Source organism: Seriola lalandi, unplaced genomic scaffold (genome assembly GCF_002814215.2).
Source record: "Seriola lalandi dorsalis isolate HSWRI2012SDOR001 ecotype SW California unplaced genomic scaffold, Sedor1 jcf7180002054281, whole genome shotgun sequence".
NCBI lineage: Eukaryota > Metazoa > Chordata > Actinopteri > Carangiformes > Carangidae > Seriola > Seriola lalandi.
Genome location: NW_019524834.1, coordinates 6,483 through 25,514, shown reverse-complemented (window position 1 = coordinate 25,514; position 19,032 = coordinate 6,483). Strand labels below are relative to the sequence as shown.

The following is a 19,032-nucleotide window of genomic DNA, read 5'->3' as shown; positions in this document are numbered from 1 at the left end:
TGTGTGTGTGTGTGTATTACCAGTGGAATGTGGTTTACAGTGTTAGATTAAAAGCAGGGGCTCTGTGGGTCTGCGTGTGACTTCCATCTAATAGCCCTGTAATCCTGCTCTCACTAGGAGCCCCTAATGATGGCTGTCTCTCTCTACAGCTAGACTGGCATGCACGACACCACACACACACACACACACACACACACACACACACACATACACACAGGATCTAACACATGCCTGCATTTAAACAGGCAGGAAGGAGACTCACACTCCAAGTCTTTCCTACACACTCAGAAAGAGAGTGGCCAAACACATGTGCAAACTGTCCCACACACTCTCACAATAATTGCATACAATGGCATAATGCGTGACACGCTGCAAATGGAACATGGATATAGTTGCATATAGGCACTTATTAAACCATATACATATGTTGACAATTACAGAAACATATAAAGAAACCGATACACAAATCATGAGCTTAAAAAGCGAGCATACACACATTTTCTGTGTCCTCCATTATTGGGGATTACCCCCAACCACAAGGACTAAAGTCAAACATACACACTCACAAGTCAAGTTGTCTACTACACATAATAATGTGCATATAGTGTTTCAACACCTGGTAGTAGGGAGATACTGTACATACATCACCTTCAAAAACACACACAACTCCCATAAAGGCAACATATGTTTTGGCTCATCTCTTAACCTATAATCATTCTGCATGCCAGCAAACTGGAACTGTTCACACAGCGCCACACATCAGACCGGGACCAAAATAATACTGGTGAAACTGGATTCATGAACATTAAGTGTCACTACTGTGGCTAATGAGAGTATTAGAAAAGCTCACTGATTATCATGTCCCATTCTGTGGTTAATCAGCTGAGTCTAACAAACACCATGTACTCACAAGTGGATGACATTATTGTAATCCTTGAGAAGTATTAATTGCTTTATATTTTCTCTTTAAACTCGTGAAAATGGTTAGAAATTCACTAGATAACTGGTTTGTTTTCAATGCAGATGAACTATTTTAAAGCAAGTCTAGGTAATTTTTTTTTTTTTTTTTTACACGTTCTTCCTCTTACAAATAAGAAGTCAAATTAATTAAGAATAATACTCATCCATTATCAACTTAATACACTCTTGCCACTACAGCTGACATGGTCTGGTCTGACCAACAGTCCATAGTGGCTAATGTTAGCAAACCTTCGATAGAAATGACTGCATGACTGGCATTTCTCTGTAACTATGTTTTAGCGTTATTCTGTAATTATCACTTGCAGCCACATTGGCTGTTGCAAAAGTTACGTAGTGTCATCAGAGTTAAACTAATTTTCCTCATGCGAGTGAAGTGGTCTACCTTTCTTGTTTCAAAATGTGATATAATTAGAATGTAGTAAAGCAAAGTTTGAAGCCATATAATACACAAACTATAAGTGCCAAATGTGAGAGCCAGTGACTTGACACAGCTAACAGGAATGTGCCTGATTCTTCTCTCAAGCATTTGTTAAATTCTAGCATTTAAGTTTGTCACCGGAACATTTTGGGATGCATACAACACATGTCTGTTATCAAACAGCAGATGGTCGTAATGATATAAACCATTCAAATGGCATGTGCCTGTAATTAAATGAGCCAGTGAACAGTATTTATGGCCATGTGCCATATTGGTAGGAAATGCGTGTAAAGTCATGAGAAAGCTATGAAGGGCCGTTGCGAGAGCAGCTATTTATTTTTAAAGTCTGGCTCAGGACATGAAGTGAGCAGCTTTGCTATTTCTTCCTATTTCTGTCAGGCTGTCACATGACAAGAGCTGCAGTTTATTTTGATTTAGAAGAAGGTTTTATTTTCTCAGGGTTAGGGTTACAATATAATGTTTCACATATTGACCTCCCGTCATCAACGGTCCACCAACAGTCTATTTCAAACTGTTTTGTGATGACGGGGTTAAGAAATGCACACAAACTTGTTCTTTAATTGGGTATTATTACATCTTTGTATTTTTTGCTTTTCTACTGCAAGATACTGTGCTGTGTGTACTACGTGCTATTTATACTGGATCGCTGTGACTGTGTTAGGGTAGCTTGCCTGTGTGGGTCTTGTTGACCAAGTCTACTTGACTGTGCCAGTTCTTAGTATCATTGAGCTGCTCAGAATGGTCACCCTTTTTCTTCTGTATCCACAGCCAAAGTGAGTTTCAGACTGAAGTGTAAATTATTCTCCCTTTGTTTCTCTGTCTCTCTCACTTTCCTTCTTTGTCTCAAACCTAACTCTCTGTTAACACCCTCAGCAGTGCACATTCTCTTTCATTACAAAGCCTTAAAGGTGCCCCTGTGGAGCTTTCGAACAAAGAGTTGGCTCCCGTTTTGTTTGTCTCGTGCTTGGGCCTGAACACAAGGATGCACATGTAACCATATGCAGTTGACACATACACATTACTGCCAATAGTTGGACTTCATGCTGATTGATCGGCTGATGTGGAAGGATATCAACAAGGCAGGTTTAAAAATGGATTAAAAAATGGCTTTGCAGATACTTCATAATCATTTTATTCTCATTCGCCAGATAAGGTCACTAGTTCTAGTGCACAACTCCCCTAAAACCACAAATCGTTGTTTACATTTCACATTTATTTTTTCATTTGGGGTTAAACAAACAAGATAGGCCGTGTAAATAAGTGAGCTTTGGCATTGTTAGGCAGACTTTTGAACTTTAAATAGAGCCAGGTTAGCTGTTTAAAGTAGGCCCCAGCTCTTTACGAAACACAAATCTTGAGTTAATATCGATTTTCTTATCGCACTCTCAAAAAGAAAAGAAAATATGCAAATTTCCCAAAATGCTGAACTGTTTCTGTAGATGAAATAGATGAAGTCTCCTTTTTGTTTGAAACAAAAGGATTGTTGTTTCAAAAAAGACTGCATACAGTGTAATATTGCTTATTCTTCTACTCTTCCTCTCTCTAGGTGGTGTTTCTTCAGGAGACAGTAAGAAGGGAGTGTGAGGAGAGGGAGCAGCTGACTGCTGCTCTGTCTAAAGCTCAAGAGGAGCTCCTTGGGCTGCGCTCCCCAGCGTCTCATCAGGGCTCCTCCAGGTCTCCTCTAAACCCCATGGAGAGAGATACACCCCCAAGGAACAAGCATTTCCATCTCCATAGTCAAGCCCGGGTACCTCTTACTCGCACTTCAACCACCCCAAACACACTCCGACTCTCCCCTGCCTGCACAGACAAAGACAGAGGCCGGAGCACAGATGGAGGAGGAGCAGGGAGGAGTTTGGAGTCCTGGAATGGTGGTGGGGTGTTTGGTGGAGAAAAACAGCGAGGGGGGACACTGCCCAAACTGAAAGCAAGCAGTACAGTTAGTGAAGTCAAACGTAAGGTCAGTTTAATGATGGGGATGAAGGAGAGCATGTAAAGAGCAATCATAACTCATCAAAATAAAACATCATTTAAGTGTTGTTTTGAAATAGTGTTTTAATATTTATCATATTATTGTAGTAGTATTTTTAATCGTGCTATGAAGTTTAATAATATATACATTTTTGCCAAATATCCCTCTAGCTGCTTGTCTCATATAAACACACATGTACACATAAACACACACTTGACACACAACAAAAAACTGCTGAGTCCTGTTCCTACTACAGCAAACTCCCAGGACACACTCCCCGACAGACATGCACTTGTTTTCTCACAACCCAACTCACGCAGTCTTACTGGCACGCACAGCATTTCACACACAAACACCCCCGCACGCACAAAGTAGGTACACACACACACACACACACACACACACACACACACACACACACACACACACACGTGCACACAGATACATGCAAACTCACACAGCCAGTCACAAGGGCAGGGCTGAAGGAGCATGACAGCATGTCCCTTGCCACCCGTGGACACAAACAAAAGGCAGACAAACACAAAAGAAACTGTATGGCAAGCACCCCCAGACACACACACACACACACACACACATATACACACAACAATTACCCAGCCCTCTCCCCTCAGGCATTGTGTGTTATTGACATCATTCACTCCGTGCAAGGTCTTTCCATCCCTCCCTCCCTCTCTCTTCCTCTCCCACTACATTTGGGATGAATTGGCATGATGGGAGAAATGCGTGAAGTGTGTGTATGTGTGTGTGTGTGTGTGTGTGTGTGTGTGTGTGTGTGTGTGTGTGTGTGTGGCATGGGACTAATTTCCCCGTTCACTGGCACACATGGAAAGCTTTTTGGTTTGACTTCCCCGTGTCCTCTCCTCCAATCTGCCTGCGAGACAATGCATGTGCACTTCGTTCGTACAGAAACGGTGGGATGATAATGATTTTATCCTGCCAACGTTTCCTCTGTTTGCCAAAACACACACATATGTTTTATTTGCTAAAAACCCCCAGTCTCTGCAGAAAGGACACTCTGAAATACAGAACAATGAACATTCTGTGCCATTAAAACCTAATTTTCTACCTCCTCTGTTTTTGTCAGATGTGTAAATGGGAAATTTCCTGTCACATAGAACAAACTGATTCATGTTTTTTTCTTAAAGTTGGACAACATCTATTCACAATAAAGACATTAATTTAGGTTTTTAAGTTGTTTGATAAAGTATGTTAGGATTTCCTAATAAAAATGAATTACTCCAGAAATATCAGATGCTGTAAGCCTTTGTTATTTCACTGAAATTTGAGTGACTAGACACCTAAGAGACAATCCCTAATTGCTCCTTTACAAAAAAAAACAATAGATATCCCCTTGAAGTGATTTATGTGGCACGGGTTGCATTTATTTTGTGCTTTGCAGCTGACTTCTTGTTGCCTTCCTGTGTTTGAGTGTGTGCTGGTGTGTGGCCTTGTGTGTGTTTACTCATTGCATGACACTTTGCCATGTGTATGTGCGTGTGTCTCCGGTGAATGATTGTTTCTGTCCTAACACCACCATCACTCACTTTTTTGTAATCACGTAATGTCAGTGAAGGACATCAATTGTAAGGTGATCACAATGTAGCGTGCGTGTGACCATATGTGTGAAAGAGGAAGACATTACTTGTAAGAATGCGCACGGTATGTGATTGTAAGTCGCAGTCTAGGGGTGGTTATTGTTTCAAAAATGTCCGTGCTAGTGCAAGTGAGTTAATTGTTTAACAAAAATAAGTTGTAACTGTAACCTTGACAGTTCATTCTCCATCTTGGAAAAGCGGCTGACAAAACAATATTTTGACCGGGTCATCAGCAACAAACAGAATTTGCTCAGTTTTTGCGGAACTGTAGATGTTTAAACTTTCTATTATTCTGAGCGCTTCTTGTCTGTGTTGGTGTAAAAGTTGAGCTTGACAGTTCAGTTCTTGACTTACAAAACAACGAGAGAAAAAAAAAAAAAGCAAGTGGACCTTGAGTGAAGATTAATTTTTCAACTGGAACTTTCGATGCCAACTTTCAGACAGTTTGAGGTCTTCGGTGCAGCAGAAACCTTATGGTCATTTTGACTTGTCAAAGCAGGAAAGGCACAGGTGGAATTAATAACATTAAGGATGTCTGCATTTCATTTAGAGGAGTCAGTTCCAGGGCTCTGGTATTGTGCTGGCTCACTGACATGGCTTTACTGGGACACTCACTGGAATAAAGCCATTATTAAAGCTGGTGTGGGCAGCAATTTCTTGGCATCAATGGGCAAAAATTCCATAATCACCTTTTAGCATATCATAATTCAAGATTGCGTGAGAGCAAACTAAACATCTTCACCTCCTCTTGACCCTGTTTTTGGGTTTTTAGAAAATCTAGTCAGTGATGGGAGACTTTGGCCAATCACAGGTCTTTTCAGAGAGGGAGAGCAATCCTATTGGCTGCTCTACAAATGCATATGTGTGTGAACTTCCCATTAGATGGACATGTGTCAATATAGGTGAAGCATTTTAGAGATCTGTTGTAGTGGTTGGTTGTGAAGGTATGTCGAACGTTGACGAAGATTTTTCTGCCTACTCCAGCTTTAATGTTATTATTTAAATCTGTTCTTTTCCTGCTTTGACAAATCAAAATGTCTGCTGTGAAAAGGGTCTATTCAAAGCCTTTTAACAACTGCTCACATTCTCCCTGCAGATTTGCTTGACTGACCTTTGACCTTTCCTTTTATCCCCATTATACTTCCTTCCCATCGTGACTTGCATGTCTGCTGTGTGTTTGAAGAGATATCTTCTTTCTATGCCAGTCAGAGGTGTTAACACACTATCCCTGTTTCTATTCTATCCAACAACACACACGCTCCCTGTCTTTGACACACTCACTCTCTGCTCTGACCGCACACACTGTCTGTCTCCCTCAAAACACAAACACCCCACTCTCTCTCTCTTGCTGTATCTCTGGCACACACATGCACATAAATCTGTCTTTGTGTCAATATTCTTTTAATCTCTTTGGCCTTCTTTTGGTATTCAACCCCTCTGACCCTGTTGCTAAAAAGCAATTCCGCCTCCCCTCCTCAGCTATCTGTGCCTTTGCTTTTTTTGATCCAGTCGGCTCTCTCTTTTATACTCCCCTCTGCTCTTTTACTGTGGCTTTTTCCTTTGCTCATGGCCTTGCTTTGTAGCCCTTGACCTGCTGTCCTTCCTGGTTTGTCTGTGTGTGTGTGTGTGTGTGTGTGTGTGTGTGTGTGTGTGTGTGTGTGTGTGTTTGTGTGTGTTTGAGAAAGAGCCTTGAGGCATCTGTGTGAGGGAGATCTGGCATGAATAGATCCAACTCCTTGAAACACTTTCTACATCTTGATATGTGCGATAACAAAGCCCCATTACGTTGGCATGGATGACGTTTGATCGCTCTTAAACATTCAGATTTACTCCCCCTTAACAAATGCCCGCACACACACAAACATTCATACGTACACGCGCGTATGCCATGCATGCACATTTGGAGTGTGATCTCCTCGCGGTAATTATCATAGCAGGGCAGGCATGCACACGTGTCCCTGGGGAATCTGTTCAAGTTGCTCGTAAACACACACACGCTACAGGGAGTGGCGTGTGTGTATAACTAAGCCCTTGTTCGTCACTGGGCGTCCCTGAACGCCTCTCTCCTGCGTGGTTATGGTCGTTCCGGAATTCTGCCGTCCCGTGAGCCCTCCCACACCCTATTACTTGTGTCACCCGGACAACCAGAGAAAGAATGCTCAGCATTCTTGTCGTTGTGGTAACTGCGTAAGTGCAGGGGCCAGAGGTGCTGGTTGTAGGTGTTGGTTTATGACAGGGACAATGAGACCTCAGTCTGCCACCTTATGTGGCGTATTAGTAAAACTGAAATCTGTGTGTGTGTCCCTTACTTGCCACATAGAACCTCAAACCGTTTATGAAAGTAGACCTCCATGCTATGTTTGCATGATTACAGCCGGTGCTTATGAAAGGTTCAGACACACACACATGCAAATATATATATAACCTCGGGATACAACTAAGCATGGCGGGATTAAATTGGTAGTGGGTCGCAGAGCAATAATTTGCCCTTGGGCTCCTACTGACGCCCCCATTTCCTCTCTCTGTGAGTTTTGTATACCCTGCTGCCCACATGTACACTGCACACCGCGGTCTAAACGTGACAACTTCACTATATTTTCCTGCAGAACCAGACAGAACCAGAGCTCTTGTTACTGGAAAACTACCTGGCCCCAGGTTTCCTGCAAACCAATCGGATAGTTCACAAAATAAATATGAGGGTTCACAATATGATTAATAGAAAGACAAATATTTTTTTTTAACTTTAATCATATCTTTTTTGTAAATTATTAGTTTTAGATAGTTGTACCTTTAATATTCAAATTAAATAATCTTAGAGGTTGAAAGTAGACAGTGCGTCATTTTAAGGGGTCTTGAGCCAAAAGGTTGGAAACCACTGATATAAACTAAATTAATTAAGATCTTAAAACAGGATTTTAACCAGGACCCCAAGACAGAAGCTTGAGATTAGGTAGAGCCACAGTTTATATTTACCATAGTGCACGTTCTCTAACAAATTCACAATTAATTAATCACCAAGTTCCAAATGACTTGCAGTGAAACATACACTATGCAGGAAAGTTGCTCTCTTTGACAACAAACCAACAGAGGCAGTAAACCAACAAAAAAATACACAAACACACATACACACTACAGCAGTGTAAGCACATGAATCACTTGTTGGCAGTAAAGCCAGTAGTCAGACATTGCAGTTAACTGCATTGCAGCATCAGGTTGTTGGGGGATATTTGGTACAAGGGCAGTGAGTCCTCACAGAGCTACCTATCTATGAGCCCAGGGAACACACAGCTTTACTTGGGGTGCCAAATTTTCAGAAACCAGAAATGGTAGGTCTCTGGTTCTCTCTGCTGTCTGTTTTTAGTTACTGCAAGGCTTCAGGCTGTATAACATCTTAGGGGCTGAACACAATGTTCCCTTCACTAACTGTTCACATGGAGCCGCACCTTCTTTGCCACAATCTTAAAATTAAGTTCATAAATTGTCTTAAATTATTTTGACTTTCTCACCCTTCCTGGTTTATTGTATATTTAAATGATTAAATATAAAATAACCAAGAAGATATTACTGACTTTCAGTACACTGAGCTAAATTAGGCATACAAATACATTTTTTCTAGTAAAACTCCATTGAGTTGCGGATTTGAACTTTCAACTTTCAACCTTCAACTTCATTATCATTATCATTATTAATGTCATTATTATTATTATGTTTTTTTTGTTTGTTTTGTTTTTTTAAATTGGCGCATGGATATGTTCCAGTGGTAGTGGTGAGAAGTCCGGACTTTCCCGTAAATACGTCACAGGAACCGTTGGTGGTGAGTCAGTCGTTTCCTTCTCCTCCTTCAAGTGATGTCGGGGAAACGACACTGAGAACGATAATGAGAATAGATAATGAGACACGTGTATTGCCAGCATGTGATGTGATGTTTAAGGAACAAAATACATGGAAGTAGTGGTTTAATTAATTGCAGAAATTAGCCTGTGTATACTAACAGCTACTATTTGTTGAATAAACTGACTGAAGCGTTAGTCATACATGTTTACTACACATTTTCTCGTGTTTTCTCTATGGATGCGGGATCAAATGGGTCGATAATGTTTTTTTTATGATAATGACACTGTTTTATCCAACAACTGTGTTTGTTTTAGGGTTCATTTGTCATTATTGGTCATTTCAACTACATGGTTTTGAAACTGATCTTATGTGAAGGAAGCATGAGCTAATTTACCACTTGTAAAATGGAAAACAATGGAAATATCATTCTAAATGAGGAACACTTTTTTGTTTATTAACTCTTTATTGTATACTACGTATTTTACTTTGTTTAGACTGTCCGGGTGTACTCTTGCAATCTGTACACACAGGAACATAACTAGGAAGTGCTAAATCAGTTATCATTAATAAACCGTGAGAGTGAAATTCTCTTTAGGCGTTATATTCCAGTACAGTTTATGAAAAGTTTAAAGAAATTAAGCGTTCAATTCAAGTTCAGTGTTACAATACTGCGATACTATTTTACCACCGCGGATGTGCACAACCCTTTGAGCCTCGGCATGTTAGTGACGTCACGTGCTTTGTTAGTCACCCTGCCCCGCCGTCGTTCTGTCAAGGCTGGCTGAGCCATTGCTGGTAACTGCTGTTTTATTGGGCGAAGATGGCCGCAGGTCCTCTCTCTGTATCTTCCAACGCATCAACAAACAACGATGGCATTCTTATTGGTGACAAAGTTTACTCAGAAGTGTACCTTACGATCGACAATTCGCTCATACCAGAGGAAAGGCTCTCTCCTACGCCGTCGATGCTCGACGGCCTCGACCTGAACACGGAGACCGACCTTCGCATTCTTGGATGTGAACTGATCCAGTCGGCGGGCATTCTTCTCCGGTTACCCCAGGTAAACTCCCTTGAATTGTTAGAATATGTGATATTCTATATGTCGGAGTGCGTTTTATTCTCAACGCACTTGGGTTGATAGGTTTTCCTAGTCTTCAACGAGCCATGGCCTGTTTTTTAGCGGATGCTAATGTTAGCTCTTTGACGTTGGCGTGGTGGAAGTAAAATGGCGGCGATCCATTGTGCAAGGTTAGGCTAGCTTATACAACACAAGTGATAAAAGTCTTGCTCTGTTTTTCTCTGCAGGTGGCAATGGCAACGGGGCAGGTGCTCTTTCATCGTTTTTTCTACTCCAAGTCCTTCGTCAAGCACAGTTTTGAGGTGAGTCCGTTCAAGTTTATGGATTGCATTGTCAGGCCACTGGTTGCTCGGTAGTGTTAGCATAGCATAACGTTATGGTTGCGTTTGTGGCAGCCATATTGTCGCTACGTCGTACCAGAATTCTTGAGCTTCTTGAAGACGAAGAAGAGACGCACTGAAGCTCAATACGAAACAAAAAAACAAACCGAATGTACAGAGACGACTCTGAGTCAGTTACTTTTCAACAGGGAAAGACCCACATACCTGAAAATAGGCGTTAAAGCATTTCCCAAGTGCAAGTGGTGGTTGGTTGACTGATCAGTATAACTTTATAAATCTGACAAAGTAACATTAATGTTAAGTTGTAAGTATCTACAATTAACTACATTTTGGTATTGGTCTGAGAAAAGTAAATGCCAAGTGCTGGTCAACATGAAGAAAACCCTCTATCTTGATAAACATTAATGTTTATCAAGTTAAAAAAAGTTATCAATTAAAAAATCATGAATAAATTCAGTATTGTTACAACTCACTAGTCCCAGACCTGCAGCTTGGTCCATAGCATCAAAACACTATGGTATAAACTAGTAAAGTATCCCAAATTTACTGTTCGCATGTGGGCAGTCCATCTCTGATTGCATGTCTTAAGTTGTTGAACTCTTCCTTCCAACTTCTTGCCTTGATTATCTTAACAGATTGTTGCTATGGCTTGCATCAACTTGGCCTCCAAGATTGAAGAAGCACCACGACGAATACGAGATGTCATCAATGTTTTCCACCATCTGAGGCAGATCAGAGGCAAAAAGTAAGCACTGATATTGAAACCAGTCCTCATTTTGGAAATAATAAATTATGATTTTTGTTACATGGAACATGTTGCATTGCATTTGTTTTTTGTTTTTATCCAATGTTGTATGATGTTGATCTGTTTTTGCTGTGAAAGTGCTCTTCTGTTTACCCATGTACTCTAAACCATCTTAAAACTTTTCAGTTTCCGCTTCACTGGTAGTTTCAAAAGTGTAATTGTCTACATATGACATCTGAGTTTGACATTACACTGAAAATGATTTCTCAACAAACTCACTTTGAAAATTGGAGTGCATTGTAAGACAAGGCACAACTGCTTTATTTTTGCGTGCCTTTGTCTTCATAGAAATCTGTTCATGTCAGTGCTATAGACCTTGGCATTAACTTGGCTTCTTTTTTCCCTTGCAACCAACTAACAGCGACCAGCTACATTTACCAAAGCCTGGGTGATGTGGAATGGTACGTAAAGATGAAGCAGTCGGCATGACAACCATGATGCGAGGGGGTCTCTCTCCTCCCCCAGGCCCACCCCACCCCCTCCTGTGGGAGACGCCTGTGGTCTGAGCCACCGCGGGGCACTGGGATCGGGGATGACAGGTTGGCCGAAGGTCCTTGGCCCCCGGGGTGCATTGAGGACTCCTGTGGTTCAATCTTAAGCTTTGGGTATCTGTCCGTCAATCTGCGGACCATTGGGTAATGTAGTTTTCTTCTCTGGCTGCTCCTCACCATGCATTTTGTTTGTGCTTAAAGAGCAACACCCCATTCACCAACTGTTACCCATGGCTTTAATAGAAATATCACCTTGTTCATTGAAGTTAGAATAATTTATTGGATACTTGTAGTCCATGCGGGGTCAGCGCATGCATTGTAGCTTTAGTAGTTTGGCAACACGTGTAGTTAATTTGAATCAGAATTTAAGTGTACCAGAGTTTGTGATGCACCTGTAGGAAGAATGTCTTTTTAGATGTGAATTTGGACTGTAAATTGTCATGTTTATCAAGGACATTGTTTTTGTCCTGGGAATTTTTTTCAGTGCATGTGGTTTGGAGCATGACAGCATTCACATTTAAATTTCTGTGTTATTTGGAACATCAAAATATTAGACATGGATCCTACAATTGATTGTTGTTGGTTCTGAAAAGGGTAAATGCTGAATTACTACTCAGTCAGGTTTTTTGCAAGCTCTATTTTGTTTTCGTTGAATAACGTAAAGGGTACATAAGGTTGTAGACTGTTAGTTCATAAGGAGTTTGACGCACACCTGTGTACAGAGCGATGTATCTCTTTTTTGGTATAAAAATACCATTTATCAGTCTTTTTGTCAGCATCTATAGCATTTGAAGTTTTGAAGTAATATGCTGTCTTTAACCAGCAGATGTTGTGTAGGCTAGTACAGTATTTTGTTTGCTTTGAAGGTGAAATGTAGTCATTGGACAAAGAAAACTATACCCTGAAACCCTGGTTTCTGAGTCTGGGTGTACTGGTGCACTGTTAATAGTCGTAGTAGTCAGCGGTGTTGGTCACTTATCAGATTATTATAGAAGAATACAGTATATTACTGGAGGTGCAAGTGATACGTGACAGTTCATAGAAGTGTTGCATTTAGTTTGAGGTTCAAGTTTGAAGACTGTAAAATGTTTCTCCACATCGAGGTTGAGTTATAAGCGATGATGAGTTGATATTTCTGTTAAAGCTGTGACACGGGGTGGTTGAGGTTGAGGGCTATCTAAAGATCCCATAAGCTTTCACTGGAACCACAGGAGTCCACAAACCCCAGCAAACTGTCAGGCATGCAAACAGTTAAACCTGTTGCTTTCAGTTGGTTGAAACGGGAAAAAAGCAAAGAGAGCAAGAATTCAGAAGGGCACTTTCTTGACCACTTTTATTTCGAAAGGGGGGAAACATTATTTTATTTTGATTCCTTTATTAACTAGGACTCCAAGTTCATTGATACTTGATCAGAACTACATAAATACCAAAAACCAAGTCATCAAAGCGGAACGTCGGGTCCTGAAGGAGCTGGGCTTCTGTGTGCATGTCAAGCATCCACACAAGGTGAGTTTACACCACACTTAAAAGCATTTCAATTGTGAAGCGCAGCATAGTTTAGTTACTGCAGCTTTAAGTTTGTTCTGTCATGCAGATGTAACCACACAGGAAGCAGCTTCTGACTTCTCTGAACAATGCCACACCTGGGACTGTTTCTGTATTTTTTAATATGCAATAATTTTACCATTCCAGATTATCGTCATGTACCTGCAAGTCCTGGAATGTGAAAAGAACCAGACACTGGTCCAGACGGCCTGGTAAGTTCCTTACTAATTCTCCCCTGACCATCCCCCACAGCAGCAACCTGTGTCATGTCTTCAAGAAGTGCCACCAGACCTGGGCTAAAAGATGAAGTTGAAGGAGTTTCAAAAGGTTGAATAACTTGAAGAGCACTTGATTTATCTGCTAGGAACTTGGGACAGACCCATATGTGGAAACATCACCTGTCAGATAAGTGATATTCAAGTGCCCCACATGTTTTTAAGCACAAACTTGAAAACCATTCAACATCCATTTTGCCCAGGTCTGACTGCGACATTCCCTCACTCCATTTTAACCCTTCGCCCTCTTTTTTTTTTTTCCTGATGGAGCAATTTGTTTTATTGCAAACCTTTCATGTGTCTCACTCTCTTGTCTGCCCTTACATGGCTTTGCTATAAAGTCTGTTTGATTTTCATTGCCCAGGGAACTTGGTTTAACTTTGTCCTTTCTCTCTACTCTTTGATTAAAGGGTAGTCCATGCTGGTAAGTCACATAAAGAACCTCTGAACTCTGCCTCCTCCAACCACATGACCTCAGGAAGCTCCCCCTATTGGCTGGCTGCCCCTCTCCAGACAGCCAATCCCAATGCCGAGATTCACTGAAGGGGGCGGGCGGGCCTTTCCCAACAGCCAACATCGTCTTGTTTTCTCTTGGGTGTCCAAAAGGATTTGTATTTTTGGTCTTGCTACAACGGTTTCAACTGTAATACCTATTTTTGTCAAGTAGCTACAGATACATTTATGTTCTGACTTTTTTTTTCTAGTTTACTTGCATCTAGCAATGAGGTAAACTTAGCCAGAACAGAATAACTTTTTGACCAGCTTACCTGCCTATTTTTTTTATATTTACAGTAGCATACTGTGTCCTGTCCCCAACTGACGTGGTGTCCAGACATGTGTCTGTCTTACAGGCTGATCCAGTTCTCAGGTTTTGCCTCCAAGGACCTGTCTCGCCCACGCAGCAGTCAGAATCCAACGGCCACATGTTATCTATAGTAGCGTTGGCATAGACTGACCTGCGAAAGTGCAGGTCTGGTCATTTTTTGAAGGCAGGGTAGACTGGAATTAATCCCTGTGAGGCAGGTTTTTAACAATTGCTTGCACACTTCTAGTGGAGCAGTACATACGACTGGGTAGAAATAGACACACTCAGTGTATGCATATGCAGAAGTGTCACCGCTGTGGAAAGGAAGTTGCACTTCTTTGTGATTAGTTTTAGTTGCTTTTTTTGCCTGGTTGTAGTTCCTCTTGATAATCTGAGTAGAATCAGTGTTGAGATAGTTTATCAGGGGGTTTTATCATCATGTTTGTGTTGCCACACATGTTTTTGTCTTTTTGACTTCTATGTTTCTTATGGACATAGATGCTCACACCACTCTGTAATTGCCTGATTCACATCCTGGCCATTTTGTCTTCCTTAATGCTCTCCCAACGGCTAATCTCATTTATCCATTGTCCTAGACAGCCCACTGACGCCTAATCTGTTTTGTAGCACAGAGACTTAAGTAGTGAGGTCTAGATTGCCACCTAATGTCCTTTAGTTCAGTCTTAAAATGCCACATACTGAAATGGGGTTGCAGAATCAGTGGTCTTATGGGGTCAGTTTCAACGCAGGACTGGATGGTATTTATTTTAAGTGGGAAGTCATTTTGGTTTTACAGTTGAAACTTTCAATCATAAAGTTCACAAACCGTATAGTTCACATACTAAACATGTAAGTTGTCAGAATATGAGACTAGTGCTGCATCGAGTTCATCAACATTCCACTGATTCCGAAAAACTAGCCGTCATGCTTGCCACCATACATGCTGTGCCTCCCTATTCCCTCAGATCTAACAATCTGAAAGTGGCAACCACATTACAGATGAATGTTTTTCATCTGTATGCCTGCATGTTCCCCACCTTACAAGGCATGTGTCATCGTCTTAATCGTCATTAGTCCTAATGCACTTACTCCCAGGTCATGGTGTGTGGTAAGATGGTCTTGGCAGGTCTTCAGTAGATTATTTCTCATTTGTGTCTTCATGCTTTACCTGTGACATACAGCACTCCTATGGATGCCCCAGAGAGAAATGGACAAAGTTAAACTTGACAGATCAAAATGCATATCTCACTTCAGCACTGTGTAACTTTGAAATGTGAAGCTTTTGTCTTTATAGCTATCAGGGCTAAAGATTAACTTCAAATGCTGTCACTGCCTCTTAAGGTCAAATCCACAGTTTGTAACTTGTTCGCCAGCATATCAGTAACCAGTCAGTGTCCAGAAGTCCCACACCACAAAGTTTCAGGTGGTGAAGATTTTTTGGATGTAAGAATTACCTATGAGTGACAATTTAGAAGGCTTAATTTGAAAGTGGATTATTGACCTGCAGTAATAACTTGAAGATGTGGGTATGGGTAAGAGGTTGTTTTGTGTAGAAAAGATGCTATGTTTTTGTTTCTATGTGTTCTTTTTGCCTTCGTAGGAACTACATGAATGATAGCCTGAGGACAAATGTATTTGTGAGGTTCCAAGCTGAGACTATTGCCTGTGCCTGCATATACCTCGCTGCCCGAGCTCTGCAGGTAAGAGTAAATGCTTACCTTGCCACAAGTGCTGATTGTTTATATGCCCAATGCCACCAGATAACATACTCCACGGCTTTACCGTACAACACCTTCTAATGTTATAACTTTTTGTGTGTCTTTTTTTCCAAGATACCTCTGCCATCCAGACCTCATTGGTACCTGCTGTTTGGTGCCAGCGAAGATGAGATCAAAGACATCTGCATTACCACCCTGAAACTTTACACCAGGAAGAAGGTACTTTTTTTGAACATTGGTCCACTAAGCTATAAATTAAAGTGGTATAGACTCCTGCTATGTATGCCACCAGGGAAACTGCCAGTCAAAAATCCTTTTAGCAACAGTGTGATAACGCTTCCCGGTTCTCGGTGTTATATGTGTATTGACAATTTGATTTGCTATTTTTTTTTTTTTTTTCCCTAGCCTAATTATGATCACTTGGAGAAGGAGGTGGAGCGAAGGAAGGTGTTCTTGGCTGAGGCTAAACTGAAGGCCAAAGGCCTTAATCCCGATGGTACCCCTGCTCTGTCCACACTGGGTGGCTTCTCTCCTGCTTCCAAGCCCTGCTCCCCAAATGTGGTTAAGGTAGAAGAGAAGTCCCCAAATCCCCAGTCTCTCAAACCAGTTAAGAAGGAGCCAGACAACCGGGCTCAGGTCAACAAGAGTCCCCACAATGGGTAAGAAACAAACACATAATCCCTAAAATTGTTTTTAGATACATAGTAAGGGCTAGCAAAATAATGTGTGCATCTTGATTCAATCAACCCAATCTTTCTTCCATCCATCCCCGGCAGATTAAGAAAAGAGGTGAAGATAGGGAGGAACAGCAGGAGTGGAAGTCGATCTCGTTCAAGAACACGTTCACGGTCCAGATCCCGATCCCCTCGCAGACAGTAAGATCACTTGCAAGACAGTTTACTGGTCAAACTTCTAACTTGTTTGCGAGTTTGACTTATTGCTTCAAATGTATTGGCAATCTGTTAACAGGTAATTTGTCTTGGATTTTCATCTTCTCTTTTCTCTTATGTTTCCACAGTTACAACAGCAGGCGCAGTCGCTCAGGGACCTACAGTTCTCGCTCACGTTCTCGCTCTCACAGTCGTAGCCCTTCTCCTCGGCGACATCAGACCTCACCCCTCCTCCCCCACCTCAAGTCCAAGACCAGCCACCATAGCAGTAGTGACTCCAAGCCCAGTGGACGCCATAGTAACAGTGGAGGTGGAGGATCTGGTCACAAGAGGAAGCGCTCGCGTTCTCGTTCAAGGTCCCGCACTCCAGTCAAAGCAGACAGGGACCGGGACAGAGAGAGGGAACGGGAGAGAGACAGAGACCGCACTTCCTTTGACCTCTCTTCAAAGAAACACAAACACGAGCGAGGAGGTGGTCATCGAGGAGACAGGAGGGAGAGGGAGAGGTCTCGGTCCTACGAAAGGGACAGAGAGAGGGAGCGTAGCCACAAGAGTAAACACCACAGCAGTAGTGGGCACTCAGGACATAGCCGTCACCGGCGCTGAGACACACCCCAACAGACTAGCTCTGGGGCTGATAGTCACTCAAATTTTGTCAATTTACTCAAAACAAAGTCAAATCTGGCATGTTCTCTGATTACTGTTGAATAGAGTTCAATTAAATGAAGTCATCTTGCAATCTTCAAGAGTTTAAGTAAATAGCTGTGCTGCAACTAATATGGAAGTAAACCAAAATATCTCCTGCCTAACGGATGACATAGCTGACATGTCTTGGGGCTTGGAGACCAAACAGCAGCTGTCGAAGCCAAATGCTAACAGAACATGCAGGATTTGATTTCACTTTGGGTATATTAACAGCCTAATATCAACAGTTGGTTTTCTGGGTTCCTCACATGCATTGTGAAACTGACCGGTATAATTTACAAGAATGCTGATTCTCTTCAACCTTGAATTTTGTTGGCATAAGCCAAATGACAAAACCTGTAGAAACATGAATTTTTTTCCTAATGAAAACCTTTATTAAAGCCCTGACATTGGAGGCAGTTATGGAAACGCTGTTGAAATCGCCTGAATCCTGCACATAGCTTTTGCATGCTCAAATGTCTTGGTGATAGAACATTCATTGCTTTGACTCTCATCTACACAGCACACCTGTAGCTGATATTTGGCAGAGGTGTATGATGTTTTGTTAGTGTAGATTCAAGGTGTGTGTCTGAGGAACCCAGGCTGCAGCAGTAACTACCAGCATGACGTGGACTGTTTGTAAGTTTACGAGTGTTGAGCCTTTTTTTTCCCTCATCTGGTCGGATGTGATCAGTGGTTCAAGGAAGGCATCAATGCAGAGTGACATCAGTCCAGAACCTGTCATCGTCTCCTCCATCTATAGGTTTTTCTTTATTTTCCCATTATATACCCCCTTCCCACATGTCTACCAGCCCTCTAGCCTACCCTTATGTTTTTGGTTTTACATGTAAAGTTATGGACTTTGGGGGAAGAAAAAAAAACTTATTTACAGTGTAAAGATGGGTTGATATCCACTGACAAAATGTGAACGCTTTGATTTATAAAAGCAAACTGATCAGTGGAAGGATTGAATGAATAAATGTAAAATAAAAAACGATCATTCAGGAAAGATCAATATGTTTGCACATAAAGGGACTGGCAGGCAAGCAGTTTTTGTTTCCATTGTCCTTTTTTCTTTTGGACGGTGTATGTTGCTAAAGCTGTGTTTTGTACAGTTTCAGAAAAGCAAACTGGTTATATACATATGTTTTTTTTCTTTTCTTCTTTTTTTTACAGCAGGGGATGCAGACTTGATTTCAAAACATTTTAGGGTTGTCAATTTGTTACACTGGTTTTTAGTCTGCACGTGTTCATGTCCAATCCAATTTTTATTCAATAATAAATGAGTTATGCCACTGAACTGTACAGTTGATCTTCATTGAATTAATGCCTGTAGTAATTAATCATACAGAACAAAATAACATCTTTTGTAGTGGGGAGGAGCAAAGACTTTAGATCGAGTTATTATTCAGTGTCTGAATTTATTGTTAATTAAGATGATGTATATGGGTTATGTCATATTTACCCAACATACCCACCCTGAAAGTGCAGCTACAATGCTACATGTAGCATCTCCACTCATTGCATGGTTGGGAGCACAGCTTACCTGAATAGATAT

General features: G+C 41.4%; 2 protein-coding genes across 2 annotated transcripts in view; both read left to right on the top strand.

Moving 5' to 3' along the window:
* The window catches only part of lekr1 (Leucine-, glutamate- and lysine-rich protein 1), a 70,952-nt gene extending 67,484 nt beyond the window's left edge, over positions 1 to 3,468 (top strand). Inside the window, exon 11 of the mRNA XM_087173779.1 lies at positions 2,967 to 3,468. Coding sequence (XP_087029905.1) covers positions 2,967 to 3,416 — 450 coding nt within the window. The 3' untranslated portion in view covers positions 3,417 to 3,468. The remainder of the gene's footprint in view (positions 1 to 2,966) is intronic.
* A 6,113-nt stretch (positions 3,469 to 9,581) lies between these two features.
* ccnl1a (cyclin L1a) lies at positions 9,582 to 18,774 on the top strand. The gene is made up of 10 exons (XM_023405615.2): positions 9,582 to 9,902; positions 10,148 to 10,222; positions 10,897 to 11,006; positions 12,943 to 13,063; positions 13,250 to 13,314; positions 15,783 to 15,882; positions 16,015 to 16,119; positions 16,306 to 16,559; positions 16,677 to 16,775; positions 16,919 to 18,774. The coding sequence occupies exons 1-10, from the start codon at positions 9,663 to 9,665 to the stop codon at positions 17,394 to 17,396; spliced, it is 1,647 nt and encodes a 548-aa protein (XP_023261383.1). The 5' UTR covers positions 9,582 to 9,662; the 3' UTR covers positions 17,397 to 18,774.
* The last annotated feature ends 258 nt before the right edge of the window (positions 18,775 to 19,032 follow it).

Bases quoted from the DNA above. Each gene is read 5' to 3' on its own strand.
- ccnl1a (XM_023405615.2), top strand. From the start codon at position 9,663: ATGGCCGCAGGTCCTCTCTCTGTATCTTCCAACGCATCAACAAACAAC. The intron at 13,315-15,782 runs GTAAGTTCCTTA...TTGCCTTCGTAG, and splicing joins ACACTGGTCCAGACGGCCTG to GAACTACATGAATGATAGCC. The intron at 16,120-16,305 runs GTACTTTTTTTG...TTTTTTCCCTAG, and splicing joins AACTTTACACCAGGAAGAAG to CCTAATTATGATCACTTGGA.